Source organism: Dermacentor albipictus, chromosome 9 (assembly GCF_038994185.2).
Source record: "Dermacentor albipictus isolate Rhodes 1998 colony chromosome 9, USDA_Dalb.pri_finalv2, whole genome shotgun sequence".
Taxonomy (NCBI): Eukaryota; Metazoa; Arthropoda; class Arachnida; order Ixodida; family Ixodidae; genus Dermacentor; species Dermacentor albipictus.
In genome coordinates, this window is record NC_091829.1 from 123706205 (window position 1) to 123729609 (window position 23405).

The 23405-nt window shown below is 48.3% G+C and overlaps 1 protein-coding gene across 1 annotated transcript; it reads left to right on the forward strand.

Annotated features, from left to right (window-relative positions):
• The first annotated feature begins 22658 nt into the window (after nt 1-22658).
• Nucleotides 22659-23405, forward strand: LOC139050194 (uncharacterized). Its single transcript, XM_070526401.1, has one exon. It carries the CDS (start codon nt 22659-22661, stop codon nt 23403-23405), a length of 747 nt encoding a protein of 248 aa, XP_070382502.1.

Below are 23405 nucleotides of genomic sequence, written 5' to 3' on the forward strand. Positions count from 1 at the left end.
TTCGCTGGGCAGAGCCTTTACAGTGAGACATTTAAAACAAAGACAATTGCACATGGTAATACACAGTTATACAATAATGAGCAAGTACAAAATGAAACAAAACAAGATTATACAATATTTAGACAAAAGTACTGTTCGACGCATTGAAGTCAAAATTATTGTATACATAAGCTATATACATATTCGTATAGAGCTACCAATCTCTGCAAAATGTAGACCTTTTCATCGGGCGAGGAGGATGGGGCGCGCGGAGAGCCTTTCCTCCTCTCTGACTTGGGCCATTCGGCACGGCGCTGCTTGAAAGAATTGCTGTCGCGTGCTGCGGAACGATTTCGAGATGTTTTAGATCGTACTTTGTGAAATTTATGCCATGTCCGTTCATATAAGGTCGTCAGGGAAGCCTTTCAGTGTATCGGTAACTACAGTAGGCGGAAATATCTCTTGGGGGTGCAAAAATGTGACGCGCTTTATCAGCCGCGGTGTATTGTTACGACTTTGCACCGCTCCACCACGATTACGACTTTGTGGTCCCGTAGCGCTCGTCACCCGTTTCGTGACAGAGCTTTGGTAGCGAAGACTCCGAGCCAGGCGTCGATGAGAATAACTTTTAAAAAGGGACTTTATACACTATATACAGGTCATTATACAGGACATAAACGGGTCGGCACTGGGGCCGAGATCTCACAGCAAACGCGACTGTTCCCGCACGGCGACGTCCGGCGAAAACGCGTGACACATCTCACCCCAGTCGAGAGCGGCACTGTGCTCCCGGTGGGTCGGCGGATCCGGTTTTCGAGGCGGCCGCCTCACCGCTTTATACTCCCCGAGAACCATTGTCACTCAAACGGCCCAATACAAAGTCAGCACTCGACGGTCGTCCGAGAGGTCCAACCAGCGACCGCGCTGGCCACACGGTTCAAATTTCGCGCCCCCGGTGACCTCCAGGCAAAAGGAGGTGCGGCGCCGGGCTGTCTGGCACTTGCTGACACGTTTGAACATGCTGCCCGCCGATGCTTCTCCGCAGGACACCGCTGCCTGACGGCTCAGTATCTTGACCTGTCAAGGGAGAATTTGGGCGCTCGCAGGATAAATTCTGCATCTTGCAGATTCGGAATCCGAGCTTGTGGTAATGGCACAACAGCATCCCCGCCCTCAGATAAGGCGCCGGGAAGACGAGCTGCCTCCACGTGGCTCGGATGCCAGGCGCGCACGTTCGTCAGGCTCGTCCAAGTTCACGTCGGGACGCCAGGTAACTTCACGTGCCCAGGTCCGACTCGCCAGGACAGGAGCTCTGCTTACCGCGTTGTCGCCAAGGCACCTCGACCATCTCCGCTCGGGTCGTTCCTAAGCCCTTGCTTCTCGCCACTGGTCCCGGTTGGTCGTTCTGCAGCTTGCAAAACCGACCGGCAAAAAGGCAACACCCAACACGAACAAGTGCCCTCTGTCTCCCGTCAAACACCAGACAAGGCCATAATCCAAACGAACCTAACTAAATTGCTATCCACCTTTTTCTCCCTCTGCAACAAGAGGCAGGTGTACGATCTGGTAAGCAAGGATCAAACAAGCATTTTTCAAATGAACAACACACCAAAATACGAGGAACAACTAATAATCAGCAATAATAATGAGAAATAGAATGGTCCCCTTGAAATCGCTTGGACCGAAAACATACTACTGAGGAAGCAAATGAGGTCATTCATTTTTCCCGGCGATATTTTCGCGGAATCCGAAGCTGCTTAAATTTGCGACCCTGCTTATCCGTGTAGCGGCGGTACAATAAGCCAGATTCCTTGCCAAATGAAACCCTCTTTTTTTTCACTCCCCGTTCGACGCTCTTCCTCAGATCGGCTAGTGAACAGTCTTCCTGTTGCTCGCGAATCAGAGTTTCTCTTTCAACTGCCGCCTGCTCCTGCCAGCTGGCGGAAACCGGAGCGAGTGTGGAGCCCGCGTCGCCTAATTGCGGTGTCGCGTCTATATCGCGGCTAGCACTGCACGTGTCACTCCCACTCACTTCCAGGACACGCTCGCCTAGGCCAGCCTCCGAGCTCTGCCTCTCCCGTGACTGCTCGCCGCTCAAGTTACCTTGATCGGTCCGTGTGCCGCACCGCTGTTCGCTCACCGACGCAAAGTCAAGTTCCCTCGACAGCGGGCGCGCCTTGGATCGCGTGAGGGCCATGTACGCCACGTCGGCAAAGAATGATTTGCCCTGATCCTTCAGCTGCTGCTCCGAGCTATTTGAGAAGAGGTAGGGAAAGTGCTCCGGGAGGGCGGCTGACACAGCGGCTTCGGAGTTAAGTTTCCCAAACTCTCCTTCAATGATAACCGTTGCGATCGGTAAACAGACACTCTCCTCATTGGCCACTTGCCGTATCCTAGCGCATTCTCCCGTAAAATCACTCGAGGAGACGAAAGACGGGTGGACAACGTCCATAGTTGCTGCAGAGTCCCGAAGTGCTCGGCACTTCTTACCGTTTACCTTAATTTCCTGCACATATGGCTCCAATAGCCGTAGGTTTTTGTGAGTTTCCTGTATTGTTGCAAAAGCAATTCTCTATTCGCAGTTCGCAGCGATGTGCCCTTGCTTTTTGCAATTGTAGCAGGTTAACGGTTTCCGTTTTTCAAAATAACGCGTCGTATCGTTTCGCTGTTTTGTTGCAAAAGCTATTTTCTCTGGGCAGTTCGCAGAGATGTGCCCTTGCTTTTTGCAATTGTAACAAGTTAATGGCTTCCGTTTTTCGGGCTTCCCGGAAAACCCACCTCTCGTATCTGCTTTTTCTACGCGCACTGCCTTGCTGTGCAAGCTGCGGCGGGTGTAATACTCTTCCGCTAACTCTGCTGCCTTGTTTAGCTTAACCTCCTTTAGCTTATCTTGCAGCCAGAGCCTGACATCCTCATCAATGCAACGGTAGAACTGCTCCAACGCGATGCATTCGACGATTTTGTCGCGGTCGTCGTAAACCTCTTCGCCCTTCAGCCATTCCACCAGGTCGGCTTTTAGACGAAACGCGAAGTCAACATTCGACTCCTTGCCCTTTTTTGCAAACCGGAACCTCTGCCGGAAAGCTTCGGGCGACAATTTGTACTTCCGCAGTAGCGCTTCCTTCACATCACTGTAGCTCTCAAACGCCTCTTTCGATAAGCAAGTTATTACGTCTGATGCCTCCCCAGGAAGCAAGGCTAACAGATTCTGTGCCCAGAGGGATCGCTCAATGCTATTCCGTTCGCACACGTGCTCAAATTTCACGAGGTATTTGGCCATATCCTCTCCGACGACAAAGGGTGGAAGTTGATCGCGTATTCTTGGAACGTTAGAAGTGAGACTAGGCGCCGGCGAGCTATTTCGGGTCTCCAACTCTTTCATTATAAGTAAAGCAATGGAGGGGGCTAGTTGGTGAACGTTCATGGTTATATTGCGCTCAGTTTTACACAGACGATATTAAGAAAGGACAGGACGTGGACGGATTGCGCTACGTCCGTCCACGTCCTGTCCTTTCTTAATATTATCTGTGTAAAACTGAGCGCAATATAACCATGAATTTTCATTTTAAGCTCGTGCTCGCGACGTTCCCTCTCTCTCCTTTCCTCCTTTTCCTCCTCGCGACGTTCCTTTTCTTTCCTTTCCTCCTCGCAACGTTCCTTCTCCCTCTTTTCCTCCTCGCGACGTTCATTGATATCCGCCCAGGCCTCTGCGGCTTCCTCAGCCGTTACGTCCCCAGTCCTCATGACCTCAAGGATCGCATTCTTTCTTTTGGTTGAGCCCAACTCAATGCCCAACTCCTCACAGATTTCGAGAAGTTCCTTCACCTTGTACTTCTCCATCGTTCACACTGTACTCCTGCTGTTTACCCTTTTTGAATATACATGCCGTCCGCTACTATAACACTACTAGTAAGACATATGCAAGTATTTCACACACTGCCCCGTTTACCCCCTCAGCATCCCCTGGTTTTCAAAACACTCTCACTAGGCTTGAAACACACAAGGTTAACACAATGCAACACCAAATCCTTCCCTAAGCTACTATAACCTGTGTTAGGGAAAGTCTGGTGTTTGAGGTAAACTTCAGGCACTCACCGCGCCGAGGTAGCTGATGCCGGTCAATCCCGTAGCTGCCATCCACTGTTACGACTTTGCACCGCTGCACCACGATTACGACTTTGTGGTCGAGTAGCGCTCGTCACCCGTTTCGTGACAGAGCGTTGGTAGCGAAGACTCCGAGCCAGGCGTCGATGAGAATAACAAAAGGGACTTTATACACTATATACAGGTCATTATACAGGACATGAACGGGTCGGCACTGGGGCCGAGATCTCACAGCAAACGCGACTGTTCCCGCACGGCGACGTCCGGCGAAAACGCGTGACACATCTCACCCCAGTCGAGAGCGGCACTGTGCTCCCGGTGGGTCGGCGGATCCGGTTTTCGAGGCGGCCGCCTCGCCGCTTTATACTCCCCGAGAACCATTGTCACTCAAACGGCCCAATACAAAGTCAGCACTCGACAGTCGTCCGAGAGGTCCAACCAGCGACCGCGCTGGCCACACGGTTCAAAGTTCGCGCGCGCGGTGACCTCCAGGCAAAAGGAGGTGCGGCGCCGGGCTGTCTGGCACTTGCTGACAGTTTGAACATGCTGCCCGCCGATGCTTCTCCGCAGGACACCGCTGCCTGACGGCTCAGCATCTTGACCTGTCAAGGGAGAATTTGGGCGCTCGCAGGATAAATTCTGCATCTTGCAGATTCGGAATCCGGGCTTGTGGTAATGGCACAACAGTATGAATGTGTTGTGAACTATTTTGCCTATATCAGTTTTAATTCAACAAAGAAAAACCAGTGTCTCTGTATTAACAGCATGAAATGGTAAATTCGCTCACTATCTGATCGCTTGGCATAGGGAGTAAAACATAAAGCATAAGAGCGCATGCATGCTCGTGCACGGCCAACCTAAGTCAACCACGAAACATCTAAGCGGCAGGCACTATCAAATATTTGTGATTCACCGGCATCATTCTCACGCATTTCAAGTCTAGTAGGCTTCAAATTACCATATATCTACGCTAGCCTTCCTGCATGAGGCCGATGGCGCTGCTCAACACAGCGATCACTGCATTTGGTGAACCAACACGATACATATGTAAGCTGGGCGCTTCGGCATTGCCTTTTTGGCCTGTATACAGCCATAATATATGACAGGGATAGCATAAAAAGAATGCGATGCCTGTTTTTAGGACAAAATTTTCGTAATACGTGTGAGTGCGTCGTAGAGAACGGAACGAACACAACCGAAAAAAAGATATTTCCGTTATCATCCTCTTTCTCGAAAAAGCAAGATAAAACGGGCTAACGCCGCAATACGAGCTCGCATAGTCACGCCGCACAACGTTTATGAATATATAACCGCTGATGCCGCATGCTTGGACCATGCGGTATATAGAACAAAGATATCTGTAATCCAGCACCTACCACTGTTTAGGACACTCGCGCAGTTCGTAAAGAGTCCCTTTGCTGGACAGGCTTAATTCAGACTGTAAGGTATGCTACTATTGCTTGCCAAAACTATTTTATTCAGGGGCGGAAACCTCATCCATCTAACCAAGCAGTCACGCAATGTAACCTGCAGCGAACAGTTTGAACGCTTGTCAAAGTATAACATCACAGCTTCAATCGTAGCAGAACGGTACCCACTCTGTTACGATCGTCGCGTATGTTTCATGGCTCCTAAACCGCAGCTTAGAAATAGAGGATAATACTGCAATAAGGTCACCCTTATACATAGCTTTCATTGATTACGAGAAAGCGTTTGATTCAGTCGAAACCTCAGCAGTCATGGAGGCATTACGGAATCAGGGTGTAGATGAGCCATATGTAAAAATACTGGAAGATACCTATAGCGGCTCCACAGCCACCGTAGTCCTCCACAAAGAAAGCAACAAAATCCCTATAAAGAAAGGCGTCAGACAGGGAGATACGAACTCTCCAATGCTATTCACAGCATGTTTACAGGACGTATTCAGAGGCCTGGAGTGGGAAGAATTGGGGATAAAAGTTGATGGAGAATACCTTAGCAACTTGCGATTCGCTGATGATATTGCCTTGCTTAGTAACTCAGGAGACCAATTGCAATGCATGCTCACTGACCTGGAGAGGCAAAGCAGGAGGGCGGGTCTGAAAATTAATCTGCAGAAAACTAAAGTATTGTTTAACAGTCTCGGAAGAGAACAGCAGTTTACGATAGGTAGCGAAGCACTGGAAGTGGTAAGGGAATACATCTACTTAGGGCAGGTAGTGACCACGGATCCGGATCATGAGACTGAAATAACCAGAAGAATAAGAATGGGCTGGGGTGCGTTTGGCAGGCATTCTCAAATCATGAACAGTAGGTTGCCACTATCCCTCAAAAGAAAAGTGTATAACAGCTGTGTGTTACCAGTACTCACATATGGGGCAGAAACCTGGAGGTTTACGAAAAGGGTTCTGCTGAAATTGAGGACGACGCAACGAGCTATGGAAAGAAGAATGATGGGTGTAACGTTAGGGGATAAGAAAAGAGCAGATTGGGTGAGGCAACAAACGCGAGTAAACGACATCTTAGTTGAAATCAAGAAAAAGAAATGGGCATGGGCCGGACACGTAATGAGGAGGGAAGATAACCGATGGTCACTAAGGGTTACGGACTGGATTCCAAGGGAAGGGAAGCGTAGCAGGGGGCGGCAGAAAGTTAGGTGGGCGGATGACATTAAGACGTTTGCAGGGACAACATGGCCACAATTAGTACATGACTGGGGTAGTTGGAGAAGTATGGGAGAGGCCTTTTCCCTGCAGTGGGGGTAACTAGGCTGATGATGATGATGATGATGATCACTAACGTGACGTTAGTGATTGGAACATTCAGAAATACACAATTGATCGCCGAGGCTGATTGTAAGCTCAAATATGCGCGCACACATCGCGCTGTGTGTTCCGTCCACCTCAACGCCAACAGAAATTCTAGCCATGACGCATTAAACTACTTTAGCACGTCTCACAAACCGTTTACCACGTAGAAGACGCACGTCATACTAAACAGACCGCACGACCGCGAAAACAAACGCCACAACCTACCGCTGAGCGTATACCTGCCATGCAAAAGACCGCTTTCACCCAAGCCAGTATGGCGCTGCTCATAGGCGGCGCCACTGCATTCACAAAATGGCGGAGCCTAGAAAAAAACATAGATTTTCATTACACAGACGCACGCACGCACGTGCCCAACACACACACCAAAAGGAAACGGCGACGCGCTTGTAGGAGGTGCCTGAAAGAAAAAAAAAAAGGAAAAGACTGGGGGAACCGCGGTCGTCTTGCGCGGTCGCATCTCCCTCTCCCAGAAGGAATGAAGAGGTTCTTGGAAAACAGCATCTCACACCAGCGAGGACGGGGCGAGAAAACGAAGCGGGGCTTTCTTTGCTATCTATTTTTTTTCATCGTCAAGCTCAACGCCGCCTACTCGCAGGGGTACAGGCGAGTTCCCGCCAAATGGCGCGGAGGCGCAAGCAGGGGCGCGAGTTGCCGCCAAATGCTAGCTCTGGATGCCAGCTCGTTCCGCGTCTCTTGGTAGACTAGTTGGATCATTTCTGTTATCATGGACTGCGCATATAAACGCAAACTGTACAAAAGTGACATGGCCAAGAACAGCGCAAGCCCTTTCCACGCAGCGGAGCCGCCGTATCTCGCCGTTCAAGATATGCGTACTCGTAAGTGGCATTTTATTTTCACGTTGTGTAATGCATAACCGTTTTTTTCAAGTGAACAAAATTCGCTTTGTATTGCGTAAGTGGTTTTGCAACGTATGATAAACTCCTTGTTTTTGTGTTTATTTTTTCTGACAGAAAAAAAAGAGGCTTTATATGAGAACGGATCAAGCGTTCGAGAGGTGGGACAGGGGAATGTGAGCCGTACTTTCATGTATATATATTTCTAATATTATTTTTTCGTCTTGTATTTTCCTTCATTTTTCTCTAGGAAACACTGCAATGACACTGCTTAAATTGAAGCACAGTGTGCGAATGACTTGCTACGCTCGGAACTGTTATCACCATTCGAGAAGAAATAAGGTAAGACGCTTGTCTGGTTGTCATTGCGGAAAAGTCATAATTAATTAGAAGTTGCTTTTGTTCCTTCCCACAGACGAAAAAAACAAAACTGTAAATACTTGTACGATATACGTCTGGTGCATTGCAGGTAAGAATGGATTGTGTGTGGCGCTTCACCGCATGTGGACTAGAGTAGATCTAGGAACATCAGACAAGAAGATACGTATGCGAAACCCTGCGGATAGCCCATATGTAAGTTGTCCCTCAATTTTTCTGTTGTTGCATTTTCGTAGTTTACGTGTAATACTTTGTCACCGCGGTCTCGACGTTATGTATACCTATGCATTTGTCTCGTGGCAGTCTGCGTGATATTTTGTTTGTGCAACTATGTGTTGTATTCATTTATCGCGCAGCCTGGATGTTAATTTTTTTTTTGCAATGATATTCTGAGCCAAGTCAGTAAATCTATCCTTCCGGTCCTTATGTTTTCTTGGGCGACTCTAAAGCGTGAATCAAGTGGCAGAAGTTGAACGCACTAATTTTCACTGAAAGTGCACAGTATATGTTCATTAGGTGCATGTGCTACGACACAATAATTATTTTGTTATATTATATTATTTGTTCGTTTGTTTCAGTTTTTATGAGCACTGTAACTATCCAATCTTCACTCTCGACGGTGACAGAGAAATGCCGGATGCTATGCTTACAGCAGACCAGCTCTGTCCTTTAGCTATATCATACTATTTCAGGGAAGAAAGACTACTTGCAAATTGTTAACACTGCTGCACGAAAAAAAAAACTAATGTATTTTATGATTGCAAAATAAACACCTAAAAAACAGAAAACATTGCGTTCACGTGTTTCTTTTGTTGCGTGTTGCGTATTTACACTAACGAGTACAGAGAATTAGAGGCGTTTAATTATGTTTCAATTGTGAAGTGCGCGCATATCGCGTATATTAATTGGCAGCGCGAGTTAAGCGCCTCTAATAAACTTTATATCGTTGACCTGAAAACGCAACACACAGCAAAAAAAAAGAACCTGATGTGTTTTTTAATATATAAAATAACCAAAAAAAACCGTCCGCACCCGACCAACGGCAAACCGGTGCTTACGAAATATTGGGCCGTAGTCGGCCCGCACGCAGTGTGCACGTCGGCTAAGTCACTTGCCGATGGTCGCCGGACGCGAGGCCTATGTCAATTCCCGATACTGGCCCTCCATCGGGCGCCGAGGTCGGGCCAACCGTTTTGCAGTCGGCCAGAGACGTCGGGCCGCTATTGTAACGGGGTCTTCCTGTTGCTTGGGATGACGTACAGTTGCCGTCGTAAAACCTGAACAAGGTGAATGCAGGAGCATTCACCTTGTTCCTGCATTCACCTTGTTCAGGTTTTAACGCGATAGCGTTAAGGAGCTCGTGTCGCAGAAAAGCCGGTGTCGTCGGCGTCGGGTGTCGGCGTCGGCGGCGTTGACCGTGAGCGATAAATCACGGCAGGCGCTTCATAAATAAAAAGCAACTTCCAAGATTGGCCCGGTGGGAATCGAACCCAGGTCTCCGGAGTGTGAGACGGAGACGCTACCACTCAGCCACGAGTTCGATGCTTCCAAGCGGTGCAAACGCGCCTCTAGTGAATGCGGTGTTGCCTTCGAAACGAGCCGTGGAAAGTTATACTGCGGTGTATATCGGTAATTATGAACATGTAACGTACAGAAGTCACAATTACACGAGTTGCGAAGTGCGTTTCCGCTGCATTTCTTCTGCGCTTTCCGCACACGCAGAGCCATCTTGCGGCAAACACAGAAGACCCCCTCCTCTCAATGTACGGCGCTGCCCCGACAGGAGGAGCGCCGCGCGCGCATTGGGACCGCTGCCAGGCGCGTCGCGGGACTCCCTCTCCCCTGACGACGCTTCGCCGTGCTTCCGGTTTAGATTACTATCTATCTCTCTGCCCGTGCCGATCACGACGTTTGGCTGGCGTAGATCGTTTCCCCTCCGAGACACCGAGTTCTTTGGTTCGTTTCGTTCGCTCAGGCGCACGTTTCGTCGCCGCGCCGAACGCTGCGTTGCTTGACGCTCACCGCGTGATAGGTGGGCGCTAAGTCCGATGCGGGGCGCATCGTAAGTGATTGCTGTGCCGTAGCGCATTGTCTTATACCCCTTGGCGGGTCGACGGGAACGCTGTCGCGTCCACTCTTGAAGGCGAAGCTTAAGCGTCCTCCAATTTTTGCTCACCGTCTTGAATTTCCGTCTCCCGAATTTCCGTCTTTTCCCTAGTTGCCGTCGTAGTAGCACTCAACGATGCCGGCAACGCGAGCCCTCAGCAGCAGGTCAGGTTCATCAGTGCTTACACTGCTGAAGTCGAGCCGTGCAGCGCGAGCCAATGTGTCGTTGTCAGGGTCGTCGATTGCAAGTAGCGTCAAAGTTGGCGTCATAAAATAAAGAACCAGCTTATCGTCGCGCGCTTTCCCTTCCACTAGCCACCACAGTTCCGCTTTCGCGCTGCTGTCGGCTCTGTCTTGGCTGTTTCTGGCCGCGCGTTTGCGTTTTGCACAGAAAAGCCGTAGCGCTGCTGCGGGCGCCGTATTACTCACCGACGGCGCAACGTCACCACGAGACCATGACGTCACCACTCCTCGATCGAAGGGCGGGCGATTTGAACTGCGCTAGAGGTACGCGGACGCTTCAGAACGCGTTTTCTCTTAAAATAAGTCTCTTCTTCGCATGAAACAAGCGTTTCGAGGTTTCTGGGATGGTATTTGAACAGTCCTCGTTGACTTAATATTAACCGTTAGTGTCCCTTAACTTTCCTGGCATTAACTGTCATACTGATCCCCCTTCAACCTAAGAGCGCTGTTCTGAATATTCCGAATTCATCAGCCTTTGCCTCGAGTTTAACCTGCACCAGCTTGTTCTTAAGCCTACTCGATGTTCTGCACACTCGGCTAATATCCTAGATTTAATCCTCACTACATCCCCAGAATTTGTTTCGCCTCTAACTTGCCTACCGGGTATTAGCGACCATTGTACAATCCAGTGTAATTTGCAGTTGACCATCCCATCTGTTACCTCGTCCAAAGTTATTCATGATTACAGAAATGCTGATTTTGCCGCAATTAATTAAAGGGACCCTGAAACGATTTTGGCGATTTTCTACAAACGTACTGAGTCGTTAGAGTAGGTTCTTCTGATCATTAATTGATGCATCTAAGTGCTCTGCGTAAAGCGTGTAATTTATTATAAGGTTTTAAAAATACCCATCGCTGCCGATCGCAGCGCACTGCTCGGCGGAATTTTAAGCCGCCCCTACCCATATGATGCAAATAACCCATATTACGTCACATGGGCGAGCTATCTGATTGGCTGACCAGGGCGCGTGGTCGATAATTTTTCCAACTTTATGGTGAACAAATGATGCTCGTAATAGTTGGAATGTTAGTTACTGTGTTTTTGTAAAAAGAAAATAACTTAAAGAGAATACACAAGAATAGTTTTTTAGTACACTTCAGCACTTCCGGCACACAGCAAGTGTCGTCTGCTTGTGTTACAACGTACTCCATTTTGACGCGAGCTCCGCGGTCAGAGTCGGTCTCAGTCTTTTCGCGAGCACTATGATTCGACTTTGTTGCCTTGTGGACTGCAAACCTAGCGACCTGCAAACGCAAGCGCAAGGGGACAGGGTCTGGCCGCTTGACTGTGCCGGGATGAGCCACGAGATGAGCAGAAGGGCAAATGTGAACGGTCTGCACGGTGCAGCCACCTGGTGGCACAGAGCTCAACCATACACAGTAGCAGCAACGAAGTGTATTCTTTGCTGCTGGTGTGTATTTTTCGCAGGAGTGTAATCATCAACACGTTCATTTATCAATGTTTAAAATGCTTTACACTTGGTTAGAGCAATATTAGCGCTTTGTTTGACTGGTTAAGCGCTGCGCCAGCAAGTGTCTGGACCGAGCAGACCGATCAGGCTGCTCACGTACGTCTACGCTAAAGTTCCTTCATCAGCTTGAGTTTATGCCTCCCGTCATTTGCCGAAATGACCAGCTTGCCTGTATTTAGCGGAGTACCGGACACGTTCGGCGCTACGACAGAATGCTCGCAATGCACGCTGCTTCGATAGCTCTCGGTCGACGGCCAAGCGGCTAGCGGAGAGGTCTCGCGCGGGAGGGGGCGTGCTCCTAAACAAACGGAAGTGAGCGACGTGACGTCGCATCGTGACGCTGAACCAGTGAAGGCGGAGCTTAGCGCCGCTCGCTCGGCGAGCGAGTTGAGGAGGAAAAGCATAGCTAGGGAGGAGGGTAACCTCTAATCGCTTGCAGCTCCATTAATACGTAACGCTTCACTTAAATTGTGGTGCGAATGTTCTACTTAAGCTGTATCCTACGCGCCTACAAAATTTGTCCGAACCGTTTCAGGGGCCCTTTAATAACAAACTAGAAACTTACATTACTTACTTACTTACAGAAACTTACTTACTTACAGAAACTAGAAACTCACTGACTACATTCCAAGTTTCCACTCCCAATCGGTTGAAGAAAACTGGTCAATATTCAAAGAAAAAGCCAACTTCTTAATTATCCGGTACATCCCGCAAAAACGTATTCTAATTCTCGCGCACCTTGGTTCAACTCGCGTCTTAAACGTTTACTGAAAAAAAAAAAGGCTTTTCCGACGAGCAAAAATAGCTCGCAATCATGAGCCTTGGAATGCTTACACAATAGCACTGAGCGACTACAAGAATGCTGTAGCAGAGTCTAAAACAATATTTTATGAGCACTCGTTGCCTTCTTTCTTGAAAGACAACCCACAGAAATTTTGGAGTGTGGTCAACGGTAAAAAATCTAGTGCCATTTAACAACGAACCTGTCGATCGCAGTGTCTGTTGTGAAGTGTTGAATGATGCGTTCATCTGTATTTTCGGATTCTGTGCTGTGCGCAAGCGCTGTTTTTTCTGATGTGCATTATTTTCCAATGCTTCCTATTATCATTGACCTTGATGGCGTTGTAAAGTTGATACAGACCTCAAAAGTTTCTGCATGCCCTGCAGTAGATGGTATCAACTAGAAATTTCTTAATATTGCTTATTCATCTATAATTCTGAGCGAAATCTTTGCTCAGTCACTTCAAACCACCATCCTTCCGAACGATTGGAAGGCAGGCATGGTGATTCCCGTACATAAGTCTGGCAGTCAGTACTCCCCACTTAATTACAGACCTATATCCCTAAGCAGCGTTCCCTACAAATTTATGGAGCACATAATTTACTCACACCTGGTTTCATTTCTCGAATCAAACTTAATTTTTATCCCCTACAAACACGGATTTAGAAAACACCTTTCCTGCAAAACACAGCTTTTTTTCATTCACTAATGATTTATTCCAGGCGATGGATGCTAACGTTATTATTGACTGCATTTTTTTAGACTTCGCCAAAGCCTTCGATACTGTTTCACACGCATGACATTTAACTAAATTAAGTAACCTCAACATTGATCCTAACGTGCTTGCTTGGATCAAGTGTTTTTTGTCTAACTGTTCACAATTTGTTTATGCTAACGAATGCTTCTCTTCCACTGGTCGAGTAACCTCCGGTGTACCGCAAGGGTCAGTTCTAGGACCATTATTATTTTTAATTTCAATTAATGACCTCCCAGATCAAATTAAATCATCAATTAAGTTATCCGCCGATGACTGTGTTCTCTATCGTGTCATTTCTAACTCTGGCGACTGCGATACTCTTCAATCAGACATTGACATAGTAACATCATAATGTTCTAGATCACAAATGAAGCTCAATTCCAATAAGTGTAAGGCGATGCGTGTGCCCTGTGCTGTCAGAAAAACCACCCTTCGTACGTACAACATTAACAACATACATGCACAAAATGTTTCATCATACAAATATCTTGGTATCTGCATTACACACAATCTTACATGGAAGATTCATATAAATTACATTTATGGTAACGCTAATCGCATGCTTGGGTTTTTAGGGCGTAATTTTTTTGCCAGCAACTGCAACTGTCAACTGTCAGCAACTGTCAATCCTTAGTGAGGCCTAAACTTGAATATGCATGCTCCATTTTCGACCCTTCTACTCTAAAGCTAAAAAACAACATCGAATCCATTAAAGACCGAGCTGCTCGTTTTATTCTTTCGAATTATTCTCGTCATGCAAGTGTCTCATCAATGAAACTAACCCTTGGCTTGCCTAACCTAGAGTTACGTCGTAAATACTTTCGCCTATGCCTTTTTCATAAGATTTATTACACTAACGAAACATTTAAGGATGAACTCATCTCCCCGCCATCATACATATTGACACGCACGGATCGTCGTTTTGAGGTTGAAGTTCCAACTTGTCGCACCAACGTTTATTTTGATTCCTTTTTACCAAGAACGACGAATGACTGGAACCGCCTCCCTGCCTCCATCACTGCCATTTCTGACGCCACAAACTTCAAGAATATTGTTAACAAATTTGTTTGTAATAATCACCACTCCTCTCTGTAATACCCCCGAGCCTTGAGACTATGACAATAAATAAATAAATAAATAAATAAATAAATAAATAAATAAATAAATAAATAAATAAATAAATAAAATGCGGCTGCGTCGACCACCCACTGATCAGCGCTGAATGTGTTTGATGTGCTGTGCTTGAAACAAGTGCAGCCGTGCAGCGAGGGTGATGGAGGAGCAGAGTTGCTTAGGGGCTCCATTTGCGTGTTCACAGACATGTGTTCCCGTTTTGGTCTCATTAGCGGCTGTCGCGGGATGGTGGTGTGCTCCTTGCCTAGTTTGAATTAAGTTTACGATGCTAACACACGGCAGGTTCGCATTTCATGATATATGTCATTTACATGATGACCGAGTTGAAAATGAGGCATATGTCTGCGTGCTTTGCGTTTGTCTGTTGTAAATTACTTTCTATTGTGGAAGTTCTGGCAGTCTTATTACGCAAGCAGTATGAACGGAAACATATAAAATATTTCTGTGTGTCTGAAACTTTTCTTTACGACTGATAAATACACAGCCTGTGTGAATTAGCTACCTATTGTTGCGACGTTCTTCTGTGTGGTAGACCGATGCATGGTGCGCGTTTATTTTTGTACTGTTGTAAAAACAATTTGTTTATTTACTCAATACAAATGTACTGCTTCTTCGCCACAGTACATTTTAGTTACGCGGTGAAGCATACTAAAAGTGGGAGGGTGCCGCTGTCACCCAGCCCAGTATGTCCACTTAGGCGATCTGAGAGGCGGCGGGTGCGCGAGTATATAATTAAAGAACTCTTATTATATTCAGTGACAGTGGCCCCTTTCCAGTTTTAGTATGCTTCACCGCAAAACAACGATGTATTGCGACAAAGGTAACCTTAAAAAGCCCAATTATGCAATGTTTCTTTTGTGGCTTGCTACACCACAATACAAGGGTGGGAATAAGCATCGTGCACAGTGGCGTAGCTAGGTCGTCTGGCACCCGGGGCCCTTAGCTCTTCTGTCACCCCCCCCCCCCCTTAAAGTAGTTGAGGAAGGCGAGGATATCGACAGTTTTCGGGTGTCTTCAGACGTATTTGACACCCCCTCCCCCCTCTCTGCTGACCCCGTGCACCCGGGGCCCACGGCCCCCCCCCCCCGCTGCTACGCCACTGATCGTGCAGTAAAGCATACTAACAGTGCAAGTGCACATAGGTTTGCACTGTGCTCATTATTTTCAATTGTGATATAATTTGCAAGTGCATGCGCTTGTGGTAAGCTTCATTGACAATTCTTTGTACATTACAAATTCATATTGCAGGGAAACTTACTAAAGCACATTCACCATTATGGAACGCATTATTCACCTTCAATGCAGGAGCAGAATGCAGATTGATGCCCATGCTTTTGGGTGGACTGCACATACTCTTTGAGAATTGATTCGTTGTTCTAAATGCACTGGTATTTTACTCTAAACTGGAGGGCTGAAGTTGACATGGAAGGACAATTTTTTTATTAAGGGGACAACATGTTGACAAGACAGTTGCAGCACAGCATCTTTTTTTTTTCTTCCAGGCACCTTTTCTACTAGAAGCTTCCATTAAAGTGTTTCGAGCCTCTTTGAGCCAGCACATAGTGTATATAAATATCAGACACTGATTGAGCTTGGCAACATCACCTATGCTCTCTGCAGTAAGCTGTGCACAGGAGAAGTTCATGCCTATCTACAGTAAAAAATATATATAGCACGACCAGACAAAATAAAAAAGAGGGGTGGGCTGCAGCATCCGCAAACCGTCTAACCCTCGTACTGTGCTGTTGCAGTTGCTGCATCGAAGCTGAGCTGTTTTGACCCAACTGGAGCATCCCTTGATCGACTGCTTTTCTTGCGGCCGTTATTATCATCAGTGTTTCTGCGAGGAAATACGATGGCTCGGCTCTGCTTCTGGGTTGGCGACTGTGCGGACACTCTCTGCGCAAGCGCTGTTCGACGCATCGCAGCCTAATATAGTGGGGCGCTTCCCAGTCGGCGGTCATATGGCAGTGGCGGCTGCGCCCGCAAACCGTCTTACTCTGCTGTTGCAGTTGCTGCATCGAAGCTGAGCCGTTTTGACCCAACTGGAGCATCCCTGGATCGACTGCTTTTCTTGCGGCCGTTATTATCATCAGTGTTTCTGCGAGGAAATACGATGGCTCGGCTCTGCTTCTGGGTTGGCGACTGTGCGGACACTCTCTGCGCAAGCGCCGTTCGACGCATCGCAGCCTAATATATAGCGGGGCGTTTCTCAGTAGGCGGTCATTTGGCAGTGGCGGCTGCGTCCGCAAACCGTCTAACCCTCGTACTCTGCTGTTGCAGTTGCTGCATCGAAGCCAACTGTTCTGACCCAACTGGAGCATCCCTGGATCGACTGCTTTTCTTGGGGCCGTTTTTATTGTTTCTGCGAGGCTCGGCTCGGCTCTGTTTCTGGGTTGGCGACTGTGCGGACACTCTCTACGCAAGCGCCGTTCGACGCATCGGAGCCTAATATAGCGGGGCGTTTCTCAGTAGGCGGTCATTTGGCAGTGGCGGCTGCGTCCGCAAACCGTCTAACCCTCGTACTCTGCTGTTGCAGTTGCTGCATCGAAGCCAACTGTTCTGACCCAACTGGAGCATCCCTGGATCGACTGCTTTTCTTGGGGCCGTTTTTATTGTTTCTGCGAGGCTCGGCTCGGCTCTGTTTCTGGGTTGGCGACTGTGCGGACACTCTCTACGCAAGCGCCGTTCGACGCATCGGAGCCTAATATAGCGGGGCGTCTCTCAGTAGGCGGTCATTTGGCAGTGGCGGCTGCGTCCGCAAACCGTCTAACCCTCGTACTCTGCTGTTGCAGTTGCTGCATCGAAGCTGAGCTGTTTTGACCCAACTGGAGCATCCCTGGATCGACTGCTTTTCTTGCGGCCGTTATTATCATCAGTGTTTCTGCGAGGAAATACGATGGCTCGGCTCTGCTTCTGGGTTGGCGACTGTGCGGACACTCTCTGCGCAAGCGCCGTTCGACGCATCGCAGCCTAATATTCGAGCACATAATACATAAAATAATATTCGAGAACATAATACATAAAAGACTTCCTGGCTTTCTGACGGCAAACAATATAATAGTAAGCGAACAATTCGGGTTTAGAAAAAACAAGTCGGCTGAAAGTGCCCTTCTTGAAATAAAGGAACACATACTAGACAACATCGAAAGGAAAATAGTTACCCTGGGAATATTTCTGAATTTTAGAAAAGCTTTTGACTGTGTCCAACACGATGTGCTCTTAAAGAAATTGCCATTGTATGGAATACGGGGCAAAGCTTGGTCTTTGATAAAAAGCTACTTAACTTCGAGAGCTCAATTCACATGCATAAATGGCGTAAATTCGTACTTAAAATTTGTAAAATTTGGCGTACCACAGGGATCATTACTAGGACCAACGTTATTTTTATTATACATTAACGATATTGTAAACATTAACAAAAATACAAAGTTAATTTTATACGCAGACGATACGAATGTATTCTTCACAGGTGCTCATGAAAGAGAGGTATTTCATCGAGCTAACGAATGGCTAACAGGTCTGGATTTGTGGCCTCAATCTAACAGACTTCAATTAAACATCAGCAAAACGAAATACTTACTCTTCCGGCCGCGAGGACACCACCCGACTATAAACTTGGATTTAAAATTTCAAAACGTTACCATCGAACAATCTGTATCAGTTAGATTTTTGGGGGTGACATTTCAAGAAAACCTCTCATGGACGCCTCACGTTGACAAGCTCCGAAGTGAGCTAGGGCGAGCTGTTGGAATCTTAAATAAAGTGAGATATTATATCCCGTCTGCGGTGAAAAGGCAGATATACTACGCGCTATTTCATTCCCGGTTATGTTACTGTTTCTTAGTATGGTCAACAACGACTAAGACCAACCTGGACAGTCTTTTTTGTTTGCAAAAGCGAGCGGTGCGTGCAATCGGAAATTTAGAACTTTCTGAAGACACTACACCCTTTTTTAAATCTAATAAAATACTGCCTATTCATAAATTGTATAAATACAACTTGGCCCTGGAAATATTGCATCAGCACCAAACAACACCTATTCAAACCAAATATCAAGCGAAATCTGGTCCGTACTGCCTGCGAAAGAATTTAATACCCAGGCCACGTTCTCGTACAAAATATGGCGATCAAAAACTAAGCTTTATGATACCAGACCTTCTCAACGAATATCCGGAAATTGCTGAAGCGCTCGTTACAGCTACCTCAGTGCACATTTTCAGAAAAATGCTCAAAAATTTTTTCCTTAACACAGACTAAAAATCATGCCGGACTAAGCCCAGTTGGTTTCCTCTTACTCTGTGTCTTGGCTTTTCATTGCGAAAGTCCGATATATTTTCTGTACTAGGACGATAGTTGCGACATACCTGTACAATGTATCTAATTATGTGTATTTATGTTATTGATTTATGTTATTGATAAGGAACACTTATTGATGTTTAGGTTCTACCGTGTTACAAATTGAGCCTATTGTAGTCAATACTTTTGTTATTATTGTTTCATGTGTGACTGCTGCTGCCAAGGGTGGCGTGGCCCAGTCAGGCACGTTCAGTGCCTTTTGTCGCGTCCCCCAAGGCATTTCTGTAAGGAATGTCTTGAATAAATGAATAAAGAAAGAAGAAAGATATAGTGGGGCGCTTCCCACTCGGCGGTAATTTGGCAGTGGCGGCTGCGTTCGCAAACCCTCTAACCCTCGTACTCTGCTGTTGCAGTTGCTGCATCGAAGCCGAGCTGTTTTGACCCCAACTGGAGCATCCCTGGATCGACTGCTTTTCTTGCGGCCGTTATTATCATCAGTGTTTCTGCGAGGAAATACGATGGCTCGGCTCTGCTTCTGGGTTGGCGACTGTGCGGACACTCTCTGCGCAAGCGCCGTTCGACGCATCGCAGCCTAATATAGTGGGGCGCTTCCCAGTCGGCGGTCATTTGGCAGTGGCGGCTGCGTCCGCAAACCGTCTAACCCTCGTACTCTGCTGTTGCAGTTGCTGCATCGAAGCCGAGCTGTTTTGACCCAACTGGAGCATCCCTCGAACGACTGCTTTCTTGCGGCCGTTTTTATTGTTTCTGCGAGGCTTGGCTCGGCTCTGTTTCTGGGTTGGCGACTGTGCGGACACTCTCTGCGCAAGCGCCGTTCGACGCATCGGAGCCTATTATAGTGGGGCGTTTCTCAGTAGGCGGTCATTTGGCAGTGGCGGCTGCGTCCGCAAACCGTCTAACCCTCGTACTCTGCTGTTGCAGTTGCTGCATCGAAGCCGAGCTGTTTTGACCCAACTGGAGCATCCCTGGATCGACTGCTTTTCTTGCGGCCGTTATTATCATCAGTGTTTCTGCGAGGAAATACGATGGCTCGGCTTTGCTTCTGGGTTGGCGACTGTGCGGACACTCTCTGCGCAAGCGCCGTTCGACGCATCGCAGCCTAATATAGTGGGGCGCTTCCCAGTCGGCGGTCATTTGGCAGTGGCGGCTGCGTCCGCAAACCGTCTAACCCTCGTACTCTGCTGTTGCAGTTGCTGCATCGAAGCCGAGCTGTTTTGACCCAACTGGAGCATCCCTCGAACGACTGCTTTCTTGCGGCCGTTTTTATTGTTTCTGCGAGGCTTGGCTCGGCTCTGTTTCTGGGTTGGCGACTGTGCGGACACTCTGCGCAAGCGCCTTTCGACGCATCGGAGCCTATTATAGTGGGGCGTTTCTCAGTAGGCGGTCATTTGGCAGTGGCGGCTGCGTCCGCAAACCGTCTAACCCTCGTACTCTGATGTTGCAGTTGCTGCATCGAAGTCGAGCTGTTTTGACCCAACTGGAGCATCCCTCGAACGACTGCTTTTCTTGCGGCCGTTTTTATTGTTTCTGCGAGGCTTGGCTCGGCTCTGGGTTGGCGACTGTGCGGACACTCTCTGCGCAAGCGCCGTTCGACGCATCGCAGCCTAATATAGTGGGGCGCTTCCCAGTCGGCGGTCATTTGGCAGTGGCGGCTGCGTCCGCAAACCGTCTAACCCTCGTACTCTGCTGTTGCAGTTGCTGCATCGAAGCCGAGCTGTTTTGACCCAACTGGAGCATCCCTCGAACGACTGCTTTCTTGCGGCCGTTTTTATTGTTTCTGCGAGGCTTGGCTCGGCTCTGTTTCTGGGTTGGCGACTGTGCGGACACTCTCTGCGCAAGCGCCGTTCGACGCATCGGAGCCTATTATAGTGGGGCGTTTCTCAGTAGGCGGTCATTTGGCAGTGGCGGCTGCGTCCGCAAACCGTCTAACCCTCGTACTCTGCTGTTGCAGTTGCTGCATCGAAGCCGAGCTGTTTTGACCCAACTGGAGCATCCCTGGATCGACTGCTTTTCTTGCGGCCGTTATTATCATCAGTGTTTCTGCGAGGAAATACGATGGCTCGGCTTTGCTTCTGGGTTGGCGACTGTGCGGACACTCTCTGCGCAAGCGCCGTTCGACGCATCGCAGCCTAATATAGTGGGGCACTTCCCAGTCGGCGGTCATTTGGCAGTGGCGGCTGCGTCCGCAAACCGTCTAACCCTCGTACTCTGCTGTTGCAGTTGCTGCATCGAAGCCGAGCTGTTTTGACCCAACTGGAGCATCCCTCGAACGACTGCTTTTCTTGCGGCCGTTTTTATTGTTTCTGCGAGGCTTGGCTCGGCTCTGTTTCTGGGTTGGCGACTGTGCGGACACTCTCTGCGCAAGCGCCGTTCGACGCATCGGAGCCTATTATAGTGGGGCGTTTCTCAGTAGGCGGTCATTTGGCAGTGGCGGCTGCGTCCGCAAACCGTCTAACCCTCGTACTCTGCTGTTGCAGTTGCTGCATCGAAGCCGAGCTGTTTTGACCCCAACTGGAGCATCCCTGGATCGACTGCTTTTCTTGGGGCCGTTTTTATTGTTTCTGCGAGGCTTGGCTCGGCTCTGTTTCTGGGTTGGCGACTGTGCGGACACTCTCTGCGCAAGCGCCGTTCGACGCATCGGAGCCTATTATAGTGGGGCGTTTCTCAGTAGGCGGTCATTTGGCAGTGGCGGCTGCGTCCGCAAACCGTCTAACCCTCGTACTCTGCTGTTGCAGTTGCTGCATCGAAGCCGAGCTGTTTTGACCCCAACTGGAGCATCCCTGGATCGACTGCTTTTCTTGGGGCCGTTTTTATTGTTTCTGCGAGGCTTGGCTCGGCTCTGTTTCTGGGTTGGCGACTGTGCGGACACTCTCTGCGCAAGCGCCGTTCGACGCATCGGAGCCTATTATAGTGGGGCGTTTCTCAGTAGGCGGTCATTTGGCAGTGGCGGCTGCGTCCGCAAACCGTCTAACCCTCGTACTCTGCTGTTGCAGTTGCTGCATCGAAGCCGAGCTGTTTTGACCCCAACTGGAGCATCCCTGGATCGACTGCTTTTCTTGCGGCCGTTATTATCATCAGTGTTTCTGCGAGGAAATACGATGGCTCGGCTTTGCTTCTGGGTTGGCGACTGTGCGGACACTCTGTGCGCAAGCGCCATTCGACGCATCGCAGCCTAATATAGTGGGGTGTTTCCCAGTCGGCGGTCATTTTGCAGTGGCAACAGCATCCGGAAACGAGTCTAACCTTCGTACTCTGCTGTTGCAGGTTAGTAATTTTCAGCTTGCTTTTGAAATCCTGCGGTTTTCATTTATGCTAGCTGTCGCTGCTGCCACTGCTGCCACTGTTGTAGAATCGTACATTTGTGCTAGCCAATGACTGGTTTACTGTAGTTCCTGGTTTCTTCCTTGCTTTCATTTATTTTTGCCTTCTTTTTTTGCGCTATGTCTGACATTTGCTTAACGTGCCAGCTTGCTGTACAGGACGAAGGGTCTGTGAAATGTATAGTAGTGAGTGTTTGTACATGTATAATTTCGTGAAGTGTGCTGGTTTGCAAGAAAAGTCCTACAAATGAAAATCTAAGGCGGCAAAAAAGGCCTGGAAATGCGCGACATGCAAGAGCGCTGACTTGCGGGCTAGTCGCAGTGAGGATGACGTTGCCATAAGCCTGGCACTTGCTTCAATCAACGAGATAAAACTTTATTGTGCCCTTGATGGGGTTAAGGGATGGCGGGGGTCGGGAGACTAACCCCCAATCCCCCCCTTCCTCAGACGGCGGCCAGTTCTTGCTTTCTGGCGGCGTCTTCGGCCATTCGGACGGCCCAGAACGAGAAGCTTAGGGGCCTGCCGACTCTGGTAGAAAAAGTGAACAGCATGGAACAGGCAGTTCAGTGCCTGTCACAAAAATTTGATGAATTTCAGGAAAAGATCTCTAAGCAGGACAATGAAATCAAAGATCTAAGAAAAAAAGTGACAGAACTGGAAGAAAGAGAAGAGGTGCATGCGTGCGTAAAATCCAGCCTTCAACAGCAGGTGAATGACCTTGAGTTCCGGAGTAGGCGACTGGACGTCCATGGACTCCCTGTTAAGGAGAATGAAAACTTGATGTCCTCTCTCAATGAGGTTGCTGATAAGCTCGAGATACCTCAGCTTGTACAGGCTGACGTTGCATCCGTGCATCGACTGGCCGCGAGGAAAGACTACGTGCCGGGAATTATTGTTCGTTTCACAAAGCAGGAGCCCAGAGATGCATGGCTTAAGAAAAAGAACGACCTTCAGGATGAAAAACCGCGAATTTTCTTTCAAGAAAACTTGACTCGGCAAAGCAGGGAGCTTCTACGATCCGCAAAAGAAGTGGCAAAAGAGAAAGGATATAAGTTTGCTTGGTACGTTAACGGCAAGGTGCTTGTTCGAAAGACTGAGGGAGCTCATGCCTTTCACATTAAGGATAGGGACGAACTGGAAGAGCTATAA

Bases quoted from the DNA above. Each gene is read 5' to 3' on its own strand.
- LOC139050194 (XM_070526401.1), top strand. From the start codon at position 22,659: ATGGCGGGGGTCGGGAGACTAACCCCCAATCCCCCCCTTCCTCAGACG.